The 20,749-nt window shown below is 35.1% G+C and overlaps 1 protein-coding gene across 2 annotated transcripts in view; it reads left to right on the top strand.

The window, feature by feature from the left end:
- Positions 1-20,749, top strand: part of LOC101890702 (transcription factor hamlet) — a 75,199-nt gene that overhangs the window by 48,404 nt on the left and 6,046 nt on the right. For both annotated transcript variants that reach the window (XM_020035483.2, XM_020035484.2), the window contains exons 3-6: positions 2,204-2,341; positions 2,406-2,568; positions 13,044-13,197; positions 16,929-17,085. In XM_020035483.2, coding sequence (XP_019891042.2) covers positions 2,204-2,341; positions 2,406-2,568; positions 13,044-13,197; positions 16,929-17,085 — 612 coding nt within the window. The remainder of the gene's footprint in view (positions 1-2,203; positions 2,342-2,405; positions 2,569-13,043; positions 13,198-16,928; positions 17,086-20,749) is intronic.

Here is a 20,749-nt window from a genome sequence, read left to right as displayed (position 1 = left end):
TCATATTAAAATAATATAATTTTTGGAGCGTGTTGCTGATGCTGGAACGCGGCACAGAAGCCACTTAATAACAAAAAAAAAAATGTTCTACTCATCCAAACTACTACAAACAACAGCAGCGGGATATACAAAAAACGCCAACACAACACAAAAGTTCCAAGAGAATATTATTGTTGTTGTTTAAAATAACCGACGTTTTTCCAAATGAGTTAACCAATAAGGGTCACACACACATAACACGCCACAGTAGCAGGCGGAATCGAAAAAATGAAAATGCAAAAAAAAGAAAAAACAACAAGTTGGTGTAAAACAACAGCCAAGTGGGTACACATGTTTAACAAAAAACGCCGCATGAAACAACTTAACGCTAAAGCTAGAAGTCCAACAACAATAGAGGAGTGAATGAATGCCGGGCAAAAAAAAGAAGGGAAAAAGGATAAGCATACGTCTGCTTTGGGATAGACGATGATTGCTTGAACAGACATTTGGAGAATGTTGAAGTTATGAACTTTGTAAAGTTGAAACCTTTAGTCAAGAAGCTAGCCCTAACCACCACCACCAACACCCTCCATTGAAAAGTTATTGGGCATGGAATGCTTACACTCCAATTAATTTAAAGCCAGGCGAGACGAGACTTCTTTATCAGCAGCAGCATCATCATCCTCATCTGGCTACTCAACAGTCGGAATAATCGCCATCAATTGTTTGGCATTTAAAACTCAAATGCTGTTGTAGACCATAAAGGGTTTCCGACCAGGACGATGATGATGATGAGGCTGATTATTATGAATTACACACACAAACCCAGCAGTGGTTCAAAGACATTGAAGCCCTGCTGAGATGCCACAACAACAAAAACAAAATCAATATTTTTTCTAACTAATTTTTATGAACTGATAATAATTTTCTAAAACTAACTGTAAAATCCATTTGGCACAACCCCAAACATTTGCCATAAGTCTCTCTGGCTCGCTGGTCACGCACACTTTAGTATTTATCTTTGGAAAAAATTACTATCTCCTCCTTTTTGTAACACATTAACCATAACCACAGTCCCTTGAGACCGCACTTATGGCTGGCTAGTCGCCTGTATGTCTTAAGGCAGCTCTTTGTCCAAATTGTCTTCTTTCGTTTTCCTAGGCAGACAGTGTGACGTCTTCCTTAGGGTTTGTGCTGCACGCAAATCATCATTGTTGGTTGCTACCGGCTATCGTCTTCGTAAGAAATGTTGTGTGGCTTCTTGTCTTTCTTGTAATTAATTTTCGATTGTCATTCGACCACAATTCATTAATTATAATTTCGTTAGAATGGTTAAAAAGAAACTTCTAATAACTAAGGCGAACATGACATGAAATCTGCAGGACAACACGTAAAGGATTTATTGGAAAATTTTTATTGTTGGCGAGCCGAAAGAAAAAGGGTTTCGAACGTAAATCAAATCAATTGTGTTGAAATAAGACTTCTGCTTTTTTGTTTTCTTATCCGTACACGGAAACATGTGCAAGTAATTTCTGCAATAAATTTTGAGGGTAAAATGTCCTTAAAAATTAATTATTTTTTCTATTACAGGGCAGGGGGAGTTGGGAAGAAGGAAAATGTTTTAAGATTAAAATAATAAGAATAAATATCTAGAGATGAGCTCAACTATGTATTTGACAACTTCTTCGTAAATGGAGCAGATTTGATCCTAGATTTGTTTATCTATACATTTATCTAAATATCTACATATATATGTGTATTTAACTATCTTTATAACTAACTTACATCCTATCCATCTATTTATTCATTATTTTTTTAACCGGATGACAACCCCTCTATATCTCTTATTAAAAAAATTATAAAAATTTCCCATTTCCAAAAAATGATCGAATGATTCTTGGAATAGAACAAGTCAAAATTTTAATTAATAAAATATTAATATTTGCCCAGTTGTCTACATTTTCTAAAAGGTCTCTTCCTACATTCCCCTTGACATTTCACATTAACAGGATTTTTTAAATTAACATAGCCGTGATTAGTCAAGACACAACCCACATTTGTATTTAACATTGAAGAAATCGCCAATTACTACTACACACCAATAGATGGCGCTGCTCGACATAAACAAATTAACAGAGCCCTCCCATGTATATAGGTTTTCATTTATTTTTTTTTCCGAAAAATATTAACGAGTTTTTTCTTTTTATTTCATTTTAACTTCCAGCTCTTAAACATGCCCCACATACGTAATCTACTGCAACCCTCGCCCGAAGTTAAGAATTTATTGAAGAAAATTCGCACAGTCACCTCTGTGGACAATGATAAAGAGGCTAATCTAACAACATTTTGTATAGCAGGATATGTAAGATGCATTTTTTGTAAAAAATATTTTAAAAAAGATTTAAAATAATGTTACCTATTTTTAGTTATGGTACGAAGCAAATCGTGATATTGCAGCTGGTGAAGAAATGATAGTTGACGGTCGACCTACATCACCATATCAGGATCATAATGATTCCTTAATGAACGGAGAGGCTCATACCGGTTCGTCAATTCACAGCAGCGAGGATCGCAATGAAAGAGAAAATGGTAAGTTAAAAACAAAATTAAATTTTTTTTATTAAAATTATGAAAAAACAAATAAGTCAGCATAGAATTGTAATTTAAAGCATTAGGGCATATTTTTGAAATAGTTTTTTTTTTTTGAAATTCTTGGGTTATTTTTTTTTAAATTAAAAAAAAAACAATTTCATTTTATATATTTAAAAAAATATTTCGCCTCATGGTTATTATATAAAGATCGTACTTTTAATGCTACTTGTAATCCTTACGGGGTTAGGGAGATTCCAATTCCAAACCTTAAGGTGGACTGTATATGAAATGATGAATGTTTGGCAATATTATTTCGCAACCAAAGGGAAATATTATTGCGTTGGTGATAAAGCAAGAAATAATAATAAAATAGGTTTCCAAAAATGTTATAAAGCGCACTTTATAAAATAACAAATAGGGGAGAAATAGAGAATAGGAGAAGATTTGATGCTCACCGTTTGAATGTTGTGATGCAAGTAAAAGTGAGTGGGCAGATTTCTAGCAGAGGAGACAAAACTTAGGTTACATCCTTCAGTTTAAGAATTCAAAAAAGGGTTTTAACGACAGTAACTAATACTTAACGCTGCGCAGTATACAATTCAATAAATATAATTCATGTCGTAAATAAAAATTCATAAAGTTATGGGAAATTATTCAAATTTTAACAAACCCTCTTTTCAAGTTAAATTAGAAGGTTCATTGTTTCAGCTTAGGATCTTACCCATTATATTGATTTTTAAATGTTTTAATTATTTTTCCGTATATGATTACAAGGCAGGTACTTCAGAACTAATGTTCCATATAGTAAAGAAAACAAAATTAAATTTTAAAGCACATCTATCCAATATTGATTTGTTATAATTTTTCAACATAGTTTTCTATTAGAGAAATAGATTGCCTAAACAAATTCAAAATTTTCTTAAAATTAAATTATTAAAACGAAGAGGTCAAATATTTGAAGCCTTAATTATTATTTTGCAAAGTAACGACATTTGTTGCCTTCCACCACCCCATCATTTTGATAATACAATTTTCTCACAATGTTTCCCACAACTTTAAAATAATTTTGATTGTTTGCCAACAATTTCTGGAAAATATCCTTTTTTCCCACCAACTCTTAATGCGAGCAACCCACTGTCAAAGGTTTACTGGTCACCATATGTCTTCTGTTAACCTTATGTTAAGTGTTCCTCTACAAATGTCCTTTAAGTGGGTGATATGTGCGCACCTAAGCATGACTTCCATGAGGCAGGCGCAAGAAAATAAAACCTACCACTTATTTACTAACTGACTACCGCCTGATAGGTAGGTAGGTGGTGGGAGAAATACGTTACAAAATTATGTTAAAAAGTCATTTGTGTGCGGCAATGAGTTAGTCTATGTAAAGGAATTGGCCAGGTGTAGAAGGATTTTGTTTTTTTTTTTTTTTCATGGAATTTCTGGCGTTGGGAAAATATTAGCAAAAATCGGTTACAAGTTTTTTATAAATGTTTTTTAATTGTGTAGTCCAAAGGAGGTGGAGGGAATGAAGATTAATAAAGCCATTTCTCAAAGCCCAATTCTTTGGGAGATTTCTAAAAGCTTTCTCTTGTTTCTCGTCTGTGGAAAAGGCTTATGCGCAAGTAAATTTTTCTCTGCGCATGCCAAATGTATTGTTTTTCAGGTATCCTCTAAAATAAGTATTTTTTAAATCCCCTTGACAGTTTGTAAAAAAAAAACAAACAAATTGAAAAGCCCACATTTTTAAAATTAGACACGAGTCAAAAATTTCATTAGTGTTTCTCTTCTAAACTGGTTATTATCCTTTGAAGTAATCATTGTCCAGAACAAGAGAAAAGGAAACAAACATGAAATATACATTTAACCATTGATATCATGATCATGATTACGATTGCGATCTGAAGATCACAATTCGTTAATAAACTACACTGCCATTTGAGGGGGTTCCATAATCACGTCATTCATCCGCCGGTCCATGAAAATGTTGCCTTTTATACGGGAGGATTAGGATTAAAGTGTGCACTTTGTGTGTAGCCATTGTTGTTGCTGTTGGTGGCGTGTTGTTGCATCATAAAAATGTTGATGTTCATGACAATGCTTATGATGATGATGTGTTGATTTGATGTTAATGCCGAGCATTTCCTTTGGCCGAAATGACATTCAATTTAACAAATTTTTAATAACAAATGAAAACATGTGTGTGTTTGTGTGCAGCCAGCCAGGGCTTGCTACTGTATCTCATTGTGGTTTAAGGGGGGTTGAGATTGATGCCAGTGCCAAACACATGTAGGCATGCGCGTCTGTGACCATTTGTTGGGCAATTAATAAAAATCCTGGCTTATGGCACCCTCCAAACCTAACCCACCATCATACAATGGTGGTGTGATGTCCTTGTTCACACTTTATTGTTTTGGGAAAGGACATTAGGCAGCAGCCAACCTGGCAGCCAGTCATTCGTCTCTAAACCCTTATAATCTGTTTGACAAACATTGTACATATCAATTTCATGTCATATTTTCATCTGATTGCAACCTAAACGTGGTCTAACATGAGTTTTTAATATCAACGAGCCCTTGCACAATATCGTCATCATTAGATGGAGGTGAGTGCTGTTGTTGGCGGCGTCAGAGGTGGCGGTGGTGGTTTTTATGTCCATTTCAGCATCATTTCCGTTTAATAATTGTGTAATCAACAAACATTGTCATTGCAACGCCAACATATTAACCATTAATAAGCCCTTATGAAATAAAAACCAAAAACAACAAAAAATGTTCTTAAATTGAAGACATCCCAGTGAACAATTTTTAGGTCATACCCAAAAAAAATATATATTATTCAAACAATTCTAGGTTTATTGGTAAGACAGGAAATTTAAGGAAATGCAATATTTCTCCCCTCCAAAGGCAAAAAAAAGTAGTCGAAGGTAACATTAATATGAAGGATGGACACAACATAAGTTTAGGTTCACCTCTCCCAAAGCAAATTTCTCCTTCCAAAAATGTTTAATGGACTCAATATTGGTAATATTGTTGTAACAACCTTAATACAAATATGTCTGCCATCGAAGGCCATGAACAAAATTCTGAATCAATTTGCGACGCAATCAAGGGTCAGGTTTTTTCCTTTTACTGCATTTGATGTGGAGAAATATTCATATTTTGCCCAGGGGTTCGTGCCAGGGTCTTGTACTTGGGTCCACTGGAGTCCGCTAAAGTACGGGGCCTGAAATATGCTCAAACCCGATTTTTTATTTACTCCTACACCATAGAGCCTCTTGCCAGATAATTGATTCTGATTTTCCGAATTCTCAAAAAATGACTCCTTCCTAGACACATATTTTATTCTTGCCTTTACTACTTATTTGTTGTAATTTCTTATTCATCTCCCTCACGATCCCCATTCTTTTCATCAAACTCATACCAAATCGTTTACTGGGTTATACCTAGACTGCAATTACAATTTGATGTTGCTACATTTGATGGCGTGATTATTACTCCGGACTGTGATATTTTCAACGCGTGCCTTACACCAAGTCACGCATTTATCTTTATTATTACATCTCCCTTTTCTTGGTAGCCAAGTTATCCAACTCTTTGTCTGTCTGGTCTGCTGGTCTCTCAGTCCGTAGGCAGCATTCTAGTTCCTTGATTTGTACACTTTTTTAGTTTAGTTTAAACATCAAATAATTTTTACTAATTGTTTTAGTTTTTGGTAGAGGTGACATTACTTTTGTTGTTGCTGTTGTTTTTGTTGTAGTTATTGCTTCTGTGTGGTGGTTTTTCCTTTGGAAATTTGTTATTGTCATCTGTGTGAGATGGGATTTTGCCGCGGTGTAAAGCTAATGTCGTTTACTTGTTTTGTTGTTGGCCGGGTGTCCAGCTGTGTTGTTTCCCACATTTATGATTGTGTGGCGTCAAGATCAAAACATTAATATTCTATGGTTGCAGCAGCAACAACAACAACACCGCTATCTACCACTGCTGCTGCTGAGTTGTATTGGGTACGTGTGCCTCACTATCTTCATTTTAATCTTGTTTGCGTAATGTATTTTTACTGTTTGTTTTTGCTTTATATCGTTTCGTTTGTTTTTTGGTTTATCCTCCGGCACTTTGCTTGTCTGTCTGCCTCTATGTCTGTCTCTCGTCCATGATAGCTATTGTTGCTGCTGCTGGCGTTGATGATGTTGCTCTGGTGATGATCTTTATCTAGACGAGTCGATCTGTCTGATCAGCTTCTCTGTGGCATTGTTTTCAAAGCTTGGCGATTTTTTTTTCATTTTGTGCTTGGGTTATTTAATATATCATTGGAAAATTAGAGTAATTTATGCAATATTCGCCAGGTGAAGAGAAGTGTCTTTGGGATTTCTTTTTCGATCCAATGTAAAAATGAATTTCCGTATTGCCATGAAAAACCAATTGGAAAATTGTTTTCATGATCCATTTATTATAAATGCAAGTTTGTAGCATTGAATATTGAATCGTTATTTGTTGAAATCTAGTTCAGAAAAAAACCGAAATGCAGTAGATGGTTATGCAGTGACAAAACATACGTTTTGGGGGAGGAATTAAAATAAGAATCTCAAATGAAAACCGTCACATTAAAAAAGGGGAACAATTCCTCGGAGAGTAAATACAATATCAAAATAAGTATTTCTGATATTTTAACTTGTACTTAATATTAAATATCAAGAACAATATCGTTAGAGACTGATTCTCCACCATAAGTTAATATATAACAACTCAAAAAGCAGTAAGTTCGACTGGGCCGAACTTTGAATACCCTCCACTATTTGGAAAGAATTTGGGAATTTTTATAAAATCCGTTAAAAATTCTGAGAAAATCTTAACAATACCGAATATAGCCGTTATATTGGGGTCTATACGACGTGGACCTAAATAGGTGTTGTTTGTCATAAGCCATTACCATATTCAAATTCGAAACTTGAAATAAACGGTGAATAATGTATGGGGAGGTATCGTTATATCGAAGCTATACGAAGACCTGGTCCTGCATACACAATTTTCTGTCACAGGCTGTAGCATCCATTACGAACTTCAATTACGAAATCTCAAACAATTTCCGTGAGTATTGTACCTAAAATCGTCAAAATACCGAATATGGGGAGGTACTGATATATGGGGCCTATACGAAGACCTGGATCTGTATAGACAATTTTCTGTCACAGACTGTAGTTCCAATTACGAACCCTAAATACGTAATTTGAAACAATTCCGCTGAAAAATGTCGTTAAAATCTTCAAAATATTGAATATTGAGAGGTACCGTTATATGGGGCTCTACGAAGACGTGGACCTGCACAGACAATTTTCTGTCTTAGGCTGTAGTATCCATTTCGAACTTCAAATAACAAATCGGAAACAATTCCAATTCCTAAAATCATCACAATACGGAATATCGGGAGGTACTGTTATATGGGGGCTCTATGAAAACCTGGACCTACATGTGCCATTTATGAACTTAGCCTGCCTACTGGTAAAATAAACATGTGTGCAAAATGTTAGCCTTCTATCTTAATTCTTCGAAAAATAGCGTGATTAAAACAAACTTTGTTTGGTCTGACACGAGGGAGTTGCAACGGAATGACAAAGTTAATATACCCTCCATAGTATGGTATGGGAGGGTATAAAAATAAAAGTAACTTTTTCTTCTAATATTTTCGTAATACATGCAGAACCCTATTTAGGTGTCTATCCAATACTACAAAAAATCAGTTTTTCGTTGTCATTTTTTTCTTCCGTTTGCTTTGATTTGACATCTCTTTCATTTTCCATTCGCTTGACACTGATGGAAAAGTAAATGGCAAAAAAGAACACCAACAAAAAAGACAAGGGTTACAACATCGTATGTGTCCCATCTTTCACATAAAATAACCATTAATTAAACCATCATCAATATCATCCGTAAACGACAGAAAAAAAGAGCCGTGGCAACACCAGAGGCACCAATACCATTATCGCCATCATCATTCCGGCTAGTTAGTGCAGCAGGCCATCATCATCATTTTTTATCGCACGTTGACACCATAACAACTAAATTAACTTTTTTCTCCCTCTCTCTCTCTTTCCAATATTGATGGTTTTTGTTGTTCTTGCTCGAACTAACAAAAACAACAACAAAAAGTAAAGGCTTAAACTATTTTCATCCATTCATCCATATAAACAAAAAACCGAACAACAAAGAAGGCCTCTGGACCAAACCTATAATTTTCTATTGCCTTACATTATTAGACATTAGCCGGCAGTTGTTGTGGTAGCGCGCACAAATCAAATCAGGCAAAAAAAAAAAAACAAACAAGCGACACTAGCTCCGATGATGATGATGCAGATCATATCAATCATTCTTAAATCTTTAGCAGCGCCATAGAAAAGTCAAACCAAACGACTACTGTTTTTGCAATTGATGACAAAACAATATGTGTGGCGGTGCGACACATGTCAGGCATCGAGTTAGAGAGGAGAGTGCGCACCTCCAGCCAAAAAAGGGGTTTATTTTCATGCACTTGGTGGACTAATGCAATTTGGGAATCACAAAATTAAGATCAAATGTGGTGGACATCATTATCGAGACACTAATGCCAAGAGCATCATCAATTGTTGACTTTTTAAGCGTTTCTTTAGATGGATGTTGGAAAATTCATTTTTCATTTATTGGGAGTAGAAGGAAGTGACAGAAAGACAGACAGATATGTCAATCAGGACGACCTTAAAAAAAGGGGTGACAATTAATTGATTTTTTTTTTTGCAAAATGAAGGGCCAACATGGAAATATTTTGCAAGACCCGTAGCAATTTAAAAAAATGCTACCACATTTGCTATCAGTCTTTTTGGTAATTATGGTTTAATTAGCTCACGCAGGTTTTGTATTTTTTTTTTCACTACCAAACATTATCAGCCTTTTATATAATTTAACCAGGAGATCAAACCTGTATAATCAAAATGCGAGCTCTTTTAAGAAACTTCATCGCACGCCTCTTATGTTCAGCAACGTAGCTGATATTAGGTATCATAAGCTCAATTGATACTTAAATAAGTAGAGTTATTGATTTTGAAGGAAAGATCGACAGGAAGCATTGCAAAAGTTACCAATGTATATAGAATAAGTAAAAAATCAGCTAAGTTCGAACTTTTTATACCCTCCACCAATTGGAAGAAAATTTAAAAAGTTTTAAAATATACGTCGAAAAATATCACTCAAATGGAAACCGTTACATGTGGGCTATACGAAGACGTGGACCTGCATCGAAAATTTTCCGTCATAGGTTGAAGTACCCATAACGAACTTCAAATACGAAATTTGATACAATTTCAGTGAATACTGTTGCTAAAATTATCAAAATACCAAATATCGGGGTACCGTTGTATGGGGGTATGCGATATCGTGGACCTATATAGACAACTCTATTCCAGGGAGTAAAGTACATAGAAGGAAGTCCTTGTGTGTATTTTAAGACAATTCCATTATAAAATTTGGCTACGATCTTTAAAATAACGAATATTGGAAGGTACTATTTCATGGGGGCCATACATTATATGGTTCGATATAGTCCATCTTCGCAAGAGCTTGACCTGCTCACATGTGGCTTTTTAAGACGTTGACAAACAACATATGTAATGACGATTTTGTTGAGGTGCGAGTTCGATGAACGTTTCACTTCAAGTTCGGGACCCGCCAATTGGGCGCCAGATCGTGCGATTTAATATCTTTAGACTATTTTTGTGCAGCTATTTTAAAACTGATGTCTCTACAGGCAATTGATGCATTTTAGAACAACATTGACGAATTTACTCGTGAGATATCGACTGAAATGTAGGAAAGACTATGTCAAAATTTAACTAAGCCGATGGACCATTTGAGACGTACTTGCGGTCAAAGTTTGCATGAAACAATATTGAAACATTGAACTACTATCAATTCAAATAAAGAGGAATTAATGGTGACCAAAAAAATATGTGGGCTTTCGAAAGGATGGGAATCTAATTATGGGGTTATTTCAAATCAAGTGATTTTAAAAAGCAAAGTGCGTATTTTAGGAACTTTAAAAATTTTATAAAAAGTTGATTTCCACAACATTATCTTTTTTTAAAAAATTTTCAGAGACAGATATCCTTTTGCCCTTCACCTGATGACATTTTCAGAAAATGCATATTTCCATTTCTGCGTGGGAATTTAACACAGGTGATTCAATGTTTCACTTTCGAAATTAGATGGCGCAAATGTTAACCACCCATTTTTTAAACATAGTCCTTGCCTTATCCTTTGAGCAAGGTTTAGCTCTTCTTGTGAACTTGTAACCCTCCTCTGAGGTGGTGGGTAAGTTGCTGGCCCTCTTAACACATAATTAGAATGAATGCAAAGCCAACAAAGAAAGACGAGGCAGAAGAAAAACAATCCCATACCCCAAGCACTACCACCCTTCCTCTAAGTCAGACTGCCAGTCACCCCGGACACCATATGACACAAGGCCAAAATGCAATTGACTTTTTAATTTTAAATACAAAAGTCCGCTCAAGTCAATGTCAGAGTTTGAGCCACCTGTGTGCCCTGCTTGAGTCAAAACCGCAAGAAAAAGTCACGAAAATCTTCTCGTCCTTTGTGTAACATCCCTTAGGTTGGCCGGAACACCACCTGTCTTGGCATACGTTTGGTGGTCACTCGGCTTAATGGACAATTTGATTTAATTTCTGTTGGCCGGTATTTGCTGTTGCCCGCGCCGTTATCATGTCAAATGTGGCTTTCAATCAGTTGCGTATCTCAGCGGTTGCTGCTTCTTTTTGACCAAGTCCCAGGTCCTAGGAGAATTTGAATGCAACAACAAAAACAAAAGGCCTTGTGGCCCACAACTCAGGTGCTGTGTGGATGTGGATGTCAGCCTTTTGCTGTACTCTACTTTTGGGTATGATTTGTTGTATTTTTAGGGGTGTCCTGGGCAAATATTATTAATGTCCACGACCATTCTTAGGCTGTGTGTGCATACAGGTGAGGGTGTTTACCCTTATTTGAGGTGCTGCTCTACCACTACCATGTGACAGTGTGTGAGTGTGTTCGTCTGATGTTTGGTATGCATACAAAAGCCAATTATCTATTCATTTTCATATGTTTACGTGTTTAACGAAAACTAAGCGAAATAACTAAAAAAAAACCCTGGGTGGGTAGTTATGGGTTAGGGAAAATCGTGAAAAGTCCTTGTTTTTTAGTTGAGCTGTGGCAAAATGAATGAGTGGGCTACTGTGATAAACTGGCTAGGTGTATGAGTGTATATGCGGTCAAGTGGAACCGAGCGACCAGCAGAACATCAGACAAGAGCTTCGTACAAAGGACACTTGACGCTTTACAGGACTCCATGGTCAAACACTTGTTCAACGGAAACGGAAGAGTCAAGTTGTGTGTGCGCTCAGTGAAGATTAATCAGAAGCAAAATAAAACGACGATCCTTTGAAGAAGACCAAGAGGTCTAAAGGAAGAGTTTAAAGAAGATCTTCAAAGTAAAAAAAAATAAATAAAATTTGTGAAAAGAAAAGTTTTAAACTATTTGAATAAAGTGAGTTGATATAAAAAAATAAATTAAAAAAAACATGAATGAAGATCCAGGGTTCAGAAATAAAAAGTTATTAAAAGGAACAATTTATATAGAGGACTTAAATGTGGCAAATGCATTTTAGTTTGATTCAGTGGGTCTATTATTTGAATAAGTTCTGAGTCAGCACACTCGCGTTATTGCCTGATATAATCCGAGCAATTTTTCGGACTATTTTTTTTCTTTTTTTTTTTTTTGAATTTTTTTAAAATACATTTAAGGCTCCCAAATCTATAATACCGAATTCTATTCCCTTGTCAATTTTTATAGAGAGAAATGGGAAGCCGCTGGGCAATTTCTCAAAATGCTTCAAATTTATTTAAAATAATTAAACTTAAAATAGATAAGGTGTTGATTTTTTCATATTTTGTGATTTATTTTTTTTTGTACTTCCAGAATATATTTTTCTCAAAACAAGTTATGAAAAAAAGGTTTTGTTTTGAAAAAAATATATTCCTGAGGTAAAAAAAAAATAATAACTCACGGAATATTAAGAAAAAATTCACCTCCAAATCGTTATTAAATTGAGTTACTTTAGATAATTATTAAGCGTTTTGAAGGATTGCCTCATTTTTAAAAAAAATTGAGAATATAATAAAATTAATTATTATAGTTCTGGAAGTCTGAAAAATTATTTAAAAAAATTAAAGGAGATAATAAAATTCATTATTATAGTTCTGGGAGTCTAAAAAATTATTTAGAAAATTTCAAAATAGAACTATCCTTTGCTTAACTGCGCCTTACGAATTTTAGGAAAAATTAAAAAAAATACCATAATAATATTTACAGTTACAATTCTTAGATAAATTTTGATTGCAGATCTATTGGAGTTTAAAAATTAATTTCTAAATAATTTGATGTCTATTTTCTTTTTTCAGTTTCATTCTATGGTTCAAATTTAAATCACGACGACGATTATCGAGACAACAAAGACAAATCATCGGAACATCTAGATCCTGCATTAAGTGATGATGAGAATGGTTTTGATATACGCTGTGAAGTTTGTGATAAAACCTTTGGAGATATAGATCGGTAAGTAGTCGAAAACCCCCTCTCTTACAATCTGACATTTACAATTCTTAACACACTCTTGTATCGCTCACACGTGCAGACTCATACAACAAAATATATAGATCCCAATGGGAATAATTAGGCGGTGATAATTACAAGGCTGAAATAAATCAAAAACGAAATGATTTACCGATTATAATTTGTCATTTACTCATCAGCACACCTCTTGCTGTTTTTGGGAGGGGGGAAGGAAAAACTTTTGGTTTTTCTTTTATTACAGCAACAAAAACTAATGTTTAACAAGTGTTGTTGAACACCTCTTTCTGGGAAAACCGAAAAAAACAATAAATAATTAGGCCTAATTTGTGTAATACCGAGAGACAAGGAGGAGTTGCTCGTTATGCAGACAGAAGGGTTAAAGGGTTATTGGGTCTGTTATTATCAAGTGAATGATTATCCTCAATACCAAAATAAAAATACAATCAGTGCCAACACCCAATGTCTATAAATTATATATTCAATTAATGAGTTGGCGTATAAACGTACCTCTTTTTTTTGGAAATTTATTCCATTTGAAGTGAAAAGGAAGGTGTTGCAGTGAAAGCCCTTTGAGGTTAAGTTGAACTAGAAATAAATAAAAATGAAAGAAAATGAAAGTTAAATTAATGGGTTAAAATATGTATCACTTAATTTTAAATCTTAATTAGGGTAGAAATTATTTTTTAAATTAATTGAAAATTGGTGAATTTTAATTTTCAAAAAGTATCTTCAAATCCATTATTTTTTTAACAAATTGCAAAAGCTTAAAAAGTTAGGTTTCTCTTTAGATATTAGGCACATAATTGAAATCAAGGGAGTTAGATAGGAATTTGGACAAAAGTTTGATGTCAAATAAATTTTGTTCAAAAATAGAATTACTCTCCCCTTCTTGTTCTCTCTTTCAAAACTAGGAGCAAATACGTCTGAGGATAATTAAGAACAAATTTCCTATAAATAGTTACTTTTTATAACCACGGAGGGTGTATTAAGATTGCTATTCGAAGTAATCGTTTTAGATTCGTCAAAGTATTAGCGTCAAATTCTAATCCGATTTAGCCACGTATGTCTGCCCGTCTGTTGAAATCACGCAATCTTCCAAAGGAATTGAGATACAGTGCTGAAATCTGGATCAAGTTCGATGATGAGCTATACCGGCCAACGTTTTCGTATAGTCCTCCAAACAACTGGACACCCTTTTTATATTAAGCATTTCGACGATTTTCGGCAAATTTTTGAACGGATTTATTTGGAATTTGGTATTTGAAGGTTTTTAAGGGTTCCTTTACCACCATGCAAAAATTAGTCCACATTGTGGTATATCACCTATATATAACGGTACCACCCTATATTCGGTATTTTGATGTCTTCCCCAATTTTTTAACGGAATTGTTAGAAATTTTGTATTTTAAGGATTATAAGGATGTCTAAAAAGGCTTCAAAAAAAAAAAAAAAAAATGCTGATATTATTTTGACTTATGATAGAGTTCTACTCCTACTAGCGGAGTCTTCTTTGGAAGCAAAAGGTTCTATAAAAAATGCATTAAATAAATTCAGAAATCATCTGTCTTTAGAAGATTCAGAATTTATTTACTTATTTCTCTTATGAAATTATTGCCTACCCCAATTGAGACAAAGATTTGCTCATTTTCACTCCGGAGCAAAGCTTGCTCACGAGCAGAATTGCTCGAAGAGTGGAAGTTTTTTGGAGTCTACTCTTCACTCCTCTTGGAGAGCTTGGAGAGAGAGAGAAAAATATACTCACTCATATTCGAGCGACATATAAAAATTGAGTTTGCTTTTTGCTCGTATACGAGTGAGTTTCTCTCTTTGTACAAATTCGAGCGAGTTTTTCTGTAGCACCCCAAAATACTGGACGAGGATTTATTCACTATATCCGTGCCAATTAAATTCAATAAAACTGTTTTTCTTTCAATTGGAATTTAGAATTTTCTAATTATTAACAAGGTGTCTGCCAAGGTTATTAGATAAAACCTTAGTAAAAGATACCTAAAATTAGGAAAAGTTGTCTATACCTATTTGGAGTAGGACATTTTATTTAGAGGACTTCTACAAGAAAAAAGTATCTTCTAGATATTTCTGGTACCTCGATGCCAATTATTGGCTGCTCATCCAGAGGTCTCCTATTCGCAAAAACGATTTGAGAAACTTCCAGAAATTCGGTCACAGGTTACAACCTCAGGCGAAGTTCTTCAATATATCAAAAAACAGGATTTGTTTTTCCAAAGTCTTCGATTTTTTTTTTAGAAAATTTTCTAAATTTCAAAATTCTATGACAAGATCTTTAGGCTACGAGGTGAAAGGAGGCACTCTTCAATTTTCCTATAGTTCAGAATTATTAAAGCAAAGATCATATTGAAGGACCTTTTCGAGTTTGGACTCACTGATTACTCCTTGGTTTCCTAAATTTTCTTTCTCATACTTCAACTCCTTCCTCCTTCTCCTACAAGAATACTTGATTGTGGTAATTATTGAAACAATGTCTTCTTTACAATTGAATTATCATCCAAGTAACCTTTGAACAATAATCAAACCAAGCTACACACACACACTCTCTAAGCAAACATTGGTCCCCCTGCAAAATAAATTTGTTTGCCCGCCAGTCAATATTTGCCCAATAGTTAGCCACCGTCAAAGAAGAAAAGTGTTAACAGTGGCGGCTTAGCACACCGCTCGCTGAGGTAAATATTTACCGCTTAAGTGGACACACAGCAAAAGTGTCAATTACTCTACACAAAATCATTTCAAGTGGCCGCACTGCACTCTCTCTCCTGGTCAGGCCATTACAATGGAGTGCAAATGCATGCAATCGCAATAAAACGCTGAGCTATGGTTTTGAGTTTTTTCTGTTCTCTTATTTTTTTTTTTTTTTGATGGCTGATGACATGATTTGCTTTGGGAAAAAAGGACACTTGAAGAGCCATGGCATGTGTTGTCATTTGTTGGTGGTGTTGGTTAATGGATAATTTTGATTTTACAACAACACGCAAATGACAAATCACAAAAATCATCACCAAATGAAGGCAAGTGACGGACAGCCAGGCAGCACATGTCGAGCAACAACTTGAAAAGCATTTACAGAGGATTCCAAAGTTGTGGGTCACCATGTCCCTTTCGGTGGCCATGTGGCCATCCCGTGCGACCTTTTGACAATTAGGTTTTTTGTGTTGTTGTTGTGTTGAAGAGTGGGCCACTGATGAAACCTTTTGATTTGTTGCATATTAAATGAAAATATTCATACACATTTGTCAGTGGCCGAAGGGGAGGTGCCCACCAACTGAATCAACAGAGGATGCAGAGGGAAGGCAGCAAAAAAAAAAGGATTTTATCTGATAATTTTCTAAATAAATGGGGAGTTGACTAGTAAAACAACAACAACAACGAAATGTGAAGTGTTTGTGATTTTGCCTTTTTTTAGTTTTTCTTTTTTTGTTGTTGTATTTTGGTAAATGTTTTCATGTCAAAAAGATTTCAATCGCTCCATTATTGAACTTCCAACTAAAAGAAGTGTGAGTGAGTGTGTGTGTGTGTGTTTTGTTTACATTGTAATTTATTTAAATGAAATGTGAATTCTGACACATGTTGAGCGCTTTTGATGTATTAAACAAATGACACTTGTCTTTGAGTTGTGATAGAAAGTAAGGCCAATTAATTTATTTCTATTTTTTCTCATTCCGCTTTCTCTCTCTTTACAGACTCGATGACCATTTAGTGGGTGCTCATCATTTTCGCAAAGACGAATTTCTGTGTGAATTGTGTTCAAAACGTTTCTGCCATCGTCCTGTGCTGCTGAAACATCGGGCATTGGTCCACAACGAAATCAGGAAATATCCTTGTGAAAATTGTACCAAGGTAAGTGGGGCTTCATTGTTTTTTTGATAATTTCGTCTGTTTTTTTTTTCTTGTGAAAAATAAGCTTGTTTTTTTTTTGGATGATGGATTATGGTCTTAATAATGTTTATTTTTATCTGGTGACCATGTCGCATTTTTTTCTAATTTCGATTTTTTTTCCTTCATCTCAATGAGCTTCAATTGTCCATTGTTTTGAAAAGAGAAGAAAACAATAAAAAAAATGAAAAAAAGTAAATGTCTTGTCATGCAGACACACTCATGCATGTTTTCGGTTGACAACGAAGACAACAAAAAAGAAGTGTGAAGATTGATCAACTTGAAGAAATCTTTTTGTTTGTGATTAACAGAAATCTATTTTATCAACTATCTGAAGACAAAAAAACCAGCAACAACGAGAAAAATGCTTAAGCAATGTGACGCGATCAACAAAACTTTTGATTTCTAACATATCAATATTGCCGTCGGCCATTTGTGCTTTGATACCCTCCTTTTCTGTCCAGCCTCAGAGCTTCTACTGTTTTTGTTGGGAGAAACAAAAAAAAATAAAATCTCCTTTGTCTTCTTTCAAAGTCATTTGGATGGACGGTGGGTTGAAATCGAAAATGATAAGATCATGCCACAGAGTTGCTCATTTGATCGTAGTCTATCGAGAGCGAAATTTACTCGCGAGCAGGACTGCTCGAAGAGTGCGAGTTTTTTAAGGTGTCGACTCTTCACCTCCTTTGTTTCGTGTGACAGCGTTCCCGAGTCACTCCAGGTTGAAAAATTAGAGTTGGGTCGAATAGCTCGAAATAGAGTAAGATTTTGCTCAAAGAGTGGAAATGAGTGGAAAAATTATTCAGTGTGCCTGTGTGCAACAGGAAACCGGTGTTGATGTTGCTGTGTACTGTAAACGAGGGGCGGAAGAAGGACAGACAAGGTGTGAAAAATGCCCATAGATAGAAATACAGCAAGGGTATGGCAATAATTAAAAGAGTGCTCGACAAGAGTAAAATTTACTCGATTTTTCGATTCCAACGCGTTTCGATTCCACTCGAAAACGAGGAAAACATGTTCACTCATATTCGAGCGACATCGAAGATTTTTTTCTGCTCCTAGGAGCACTCCCTCTCGAAGCGAGTTTCGCTCTCTATTCGAGCGAATTTTCCGGAGGTCTGAGTGATATACTACTTTTCTTAAAAAAATATTTTACATAAAAAATAATTATTCTATAAAACCTTAGCTCTAATAGTCTGTCAAAGAATATTCTTTAAAAAATAAATTTCTAAAATTAAAAAAAATCCAAATTAAAAAAATGCATAGCCATTGAAAATTGTTTCCCCTAAATATTCAGGGTTGAGTCTCTGATAGATACTGATTTCATTATTTCCTTGTAACCTTGAATCCATATTTCTTTATCATGTCTTTTAAAACTGCGATCAAAACCCTGGGAACAAGCATACTTATTCCTTATCGAAGGACCATTGCTACGAAAAGTCACATTTTCTTAATTTTTTTATTGATATATTCATCGTTGAAATATTACGATTTAATTTTCGTGCTCTACCCCCCGTACCCCCCCCCCCCCTCTCACCCTCACTCTGAGATTAATTACTGATAACTGTTCCATCTTCTCCTAAAACAAACTTCATTATACCCCCCCTTCTTTAACACTCTTAACCACAGTGCAATCAAGCCGCCCTCATCCATATCAACAAAATTTGAAAGAAATAGAAAAAAAAAATCGAAATCAGTTAATATGTTATATCCAGCGTCCATCCATCCATCTATCCAGATACCCTTCCCTTCACAACGACGAAAAAACAGAAATAATAACAATTGGAATGCATTAAACAATTAAACATTATTTGGAATTAAAATACTTGGCTGGTTACACTTGAATGTCTCGTTTCGTTATTCATGGTAAATTTGGATGTAGCAACAATGAGTGGCTAGCTGGATGGCTGGCTGGCGATTAGGGCGTGGACCATTTGTGGTGGCCAACAACGGACAATGGTTAACACTGACATTGGAGGGATTTGTTGAGGGGGGAGATAAAAGAGTTTTCATAGCCTTAATTTATGACATTATTTTCTTGCACCTCATCAACCACCAGACCTCAGTTGTTGCTTCATCTGCTGGGGTCGGCTGCGGTCGTCCATCAATAGCTTCTTTATCGAGCTCTCTGCGCTCACTCCATGTCCAATCATCATTATCATAAATGTAAGAAAAAGGTAAGCAGCATTTGCTGCTGTTAGTAATGTTTTTCTTATTTTGTGGCAAGAACCACAATAGCAACAACAACAACAGAGGCTTAATGGATTTTGAACATCAAAAGATTACTAAGCTTAAAATGCTGCTGGATGTTCTCCAGCAGTAAAATACCCAACGATGCTGGTGTTCAATTGTGGTTTTCTAATTTCATTTGATGATCAACCTGACCAAAGTCAGTTCGATTTGCTGTTGTTGTTATCTCCAAGTCATAAATCCAAAAAGGAAGAAAACAACAACAAAAACGTTGAAGAAGAAGCAGAAGACAAAGTGTTATCTCGGCCACTGTGTCTTGTCGGGACCGTTACAATTACGCTGTCATTGCATTCCGAATCGAGTTCATCAATTTAAAGAAAATATGGTCGGTAATGAATGTAATTGTTGGGCTCTTTTTTTGAAGACTAGTTTCGTTTTTTTTTCGTCTCCTTCTTCTCTTCTGCTTCTCAACTGGTGTTAGGATGTTTCTGGTCCTCGAAGTGTATCATTTGTGGTCATTATGATTATGCACTTACAACAATTGCTGGCATTCCAACGCAAACCTTAGTGGAATCTGGAGCAATTGATGTTGGCTCTCAATAGAGGTCGTTAGTAGTCAATAATCTAACGAAGAATGATCAGGTGAAAGAAAGGCATTCTTCAGAAGTTGTATGATGGAATTATGGAGCTATTGCATTGAATATAAGATATCTCATAGGGATATTATTTGAAACAATTTTAGAAATTAACTTTTGATTGCATTTTTATCTGAAGTTTCAAGGAATTTTGTTATCTAGGTAATAGTAAAAGATAGGCTAATTAGTCAGGATTTGTCAGATATGTTCAAAACAAAGCTTGGAGCATACAAAATAGTGGTTACTTTCCAAACAATTTTTTCGGAATTAATATGGGTGTAGAAAACTTCAGTCTGGGAATGAAAGTCCTTGGCGAATATATACAGATGCCAATAGGAAAGATTCGATGGTTTTATATGCTGGCGCCCCTGTAATATAATAGCCTTGTATGTTTATCTATTTTAAACGAATATTTTTTTGTCTAGACATGATACGTCTTTTGTCTAATCAAAGGACGAAAAAAATATCCTTCTAATTTCAATGTCCTACCAAATAAGATCAGCATCTAAATGTTGTTCAGAAGATTCTAGGTATAGTTCTCTCGGACAAGATTATCTTGATGATTATTGCTCAATGCCTAGCCTTCCCTAGGGATATATTTATTTCAGCATACTTAAATTGAGCTCTTTACTCTCTTATCCTGGGGGTATCCCAAAAATGTACCGAACTTTGTCCGGAATTTTTTCAGTCCAAAAACTCAAATTCAAAAATCGTGTTGTATAAACCGTAAAATGAATAAAGCAAGCGCATTTTATTCTAGAGTGTGAACCGGTTACGTTTGATGACATAAATCCTACACCTGA

Source organism: Musca domestica, unplaced genomic scaffold (genome assembly GCF_030504385.1).
Source record: "Musca domestica strain aabys unplaced genomic scaffold, Musca_domestica.polishedcontigs.V.1.1 19, whole genome shotgun sequence".
NCBI classification, from domain to species: domain Eukaryota; kingdom Metazoa; phylum Arthropoda; class Insecta; order Diptera; family Muscidae; genus Musca; species Musca domestica.
This window is presented reverse-complemented; position numbering and strand designations above follow the sequence as displayed.